A 1785-nucleotide genomic window follows, 5' to 3' on the forward strand; every position below is an offset into this window, starting at 1 on the left:
GTGGTCAACCCAGGATGAGAACTCGCAAATCCTGACCTCAGTGTGCTCTTTTTCCTCCACCTCCACATCCAAGTTGTCTCAAGGAAGTGATGAATGAGGACCTAAATATTTTCCCAGAGTCTAAATTTATCCAATAAATAGTTAGATGACTTCTCTCTCATTCCTCTATTCTGCTATAGAAATGTTGAATAAAGGGAGTTCTATGTCTTTTTCCATATTGAGAATTAGATTTTCTCCTCCACTTACACCAGGCTGCCTGGAAGCATGCCCATGAACTCATGACCCCACGCTGCCCATGCCACAGCCGCACTTATTTTTTTCTGCAAACTTTTACTGTTTGCCTGAATTCAGTTAAAGGAGTCATTCTTGATATAAATCAATAGTGGTTGTTCGAGGTGAGAATATCTCCCGACTCAGGGTGAGTTTCAGAGCCTTCCTGAACCACCGGTAGGAAAAGACATAGATGATGGGGTTGCAGGCCGAGTTGAAGTAAGCGAACCAGATAAAGATGTCAAAGACCACTGGTGGTGTGATGAAGTGAAGGAGGCTGTCCACCAGCGTGTCGATGGTGAAGGGAAGCCAGCACAAGAGGTATATGCCCACAGTGATGCCCAGGGTCTTGGCAGCTTTTCTTTCATGCTTGGCAACCCCAGCCAAGCTTTGGTTGAAGGCTCTAATCTGCTGGGCCTGCCTGGCAGCAACCACGAAGATCTTTACATACAAACTAATCATGATGAGGCAGGGGAAAAAGAACACAGGGAAGTTTAACCAGCCCCAAAATTTGTTGAACAACAGCTGGCAACTGCCCACACAAGGCATCTCTTCCAGCCACTGGCCGAGCCCTCTCTCTACTACATCTGTGTAGACAAAGAAGGCAGTGTAAGCTGCCGGAATCCCCCACCCTGCCAGGATGTACCTGCGAGCCACCCTTACCGTGAACTTGGAGGGATAGAGCAGTGGCTCACAGATGGCACAGTGGCGGTCCATGGAAATGAAACAGAGATGAAAGATGGAGACGAGGCAGAAGACAGTGTCTAAGTAGGTATGCAGGCGGCAGAGGAAGTCTCCAAAAAACCAGCAGCTCTCCACTGAGCGAACGGTGCTTAGTGGCAGTACCAGCAGACCCAGGAACATGTCGGCCAGGGCCAGAGAAAGCAGCAAGAAGTTGGTGGGAGTGTGAAGTGCTCTGAAGTAGGACACAGTGAACACCACAAACAAATTTCCCAGGACTGTAATAATTATGCCTATTGCACAGGCCAGGTAGATGGTCAACTGCATGCCCAGAGGATGGACAGTCCTGGGGCAAGACCCATTCACCTGGTAGCAGAAAGTCCGGGGGTGTTCTTCAGCACCTTGATCAAGGACGGTGCTCATTTATCATTCCTACTCTTTCTTCTTCTCTCTCTCTCTCTCTCTCTCTCTCTCTCTCTGAGAGCAGGCTACTTGTCCCATCAAAAAAAAAAAAAAAAGAAAAGAAAAAAAGAAAAAAATTCTTTATCCGCTAAACAAGAAAGTGAGATCTAGAGAGGAACTAAAGGGCAATTTACAACCTAATACAATCTCCCTGTGTCCTGAATCAAATGCACCCTGAAAATCAAATGCAGCACAGGATTCAAGGTCTCCTAAGAGTTACTTCTGCTCATCTTGCTTTGTTTGCGCTTTTTTTGAAACTAGTTAAGATTCTATCCTTTAGGAAAGAGAAAAAGGATATAAGTAAATAATTTTTCAAAGAAAAAAATAATTATTTCACAGCAGGTTTATGCAATTATTGAGAGGGTGTCTCTT

The 1785-nt window shown here is 45.5% G+C and overlaps 1 protein-coding gene across 1 annotated transcript; it reads right to left on the minus strand.

Moving 5' to 3' along the window:
- Window positions 1–346: 346 nt before the first annotated feature.
- Window positions 347–1391, minus strand: TAAR5 (trace amine associated receptor 5). Its single transcript, XM_066248243.1, has one exon. The coding sequence runs from the start codon at window positions 1372–1374 to the stop codon at window positions 361–363; it is 1014 nt and encodes a 337-aa protein (XP_066104340.1). The 5' UTR covers window positions 1375–1391; the 3' UTR covers window positions 347–360.
- Between the last annotated feature and the right edge of the window lie 394 nt (window positions 1392–1785).

The sequence above is a fragment of the Saccopteryx bilineata genome, chromosome 12 (genome assembly GCF_036850765.1).
Source record: "Saccopteryx bilineata isolate mSacBil1 chromosome 12, mSacBil1_pri_phased_curated, whole genome shotgun sequence".
NCBI classification, from domain to species: domain Eukaryota; kingdom Metazoa; phylum Chordata; class Mammalia; order Chiroptera; family Emballonuridae; genus Saccopteryx; species Saccopteryx bilineata.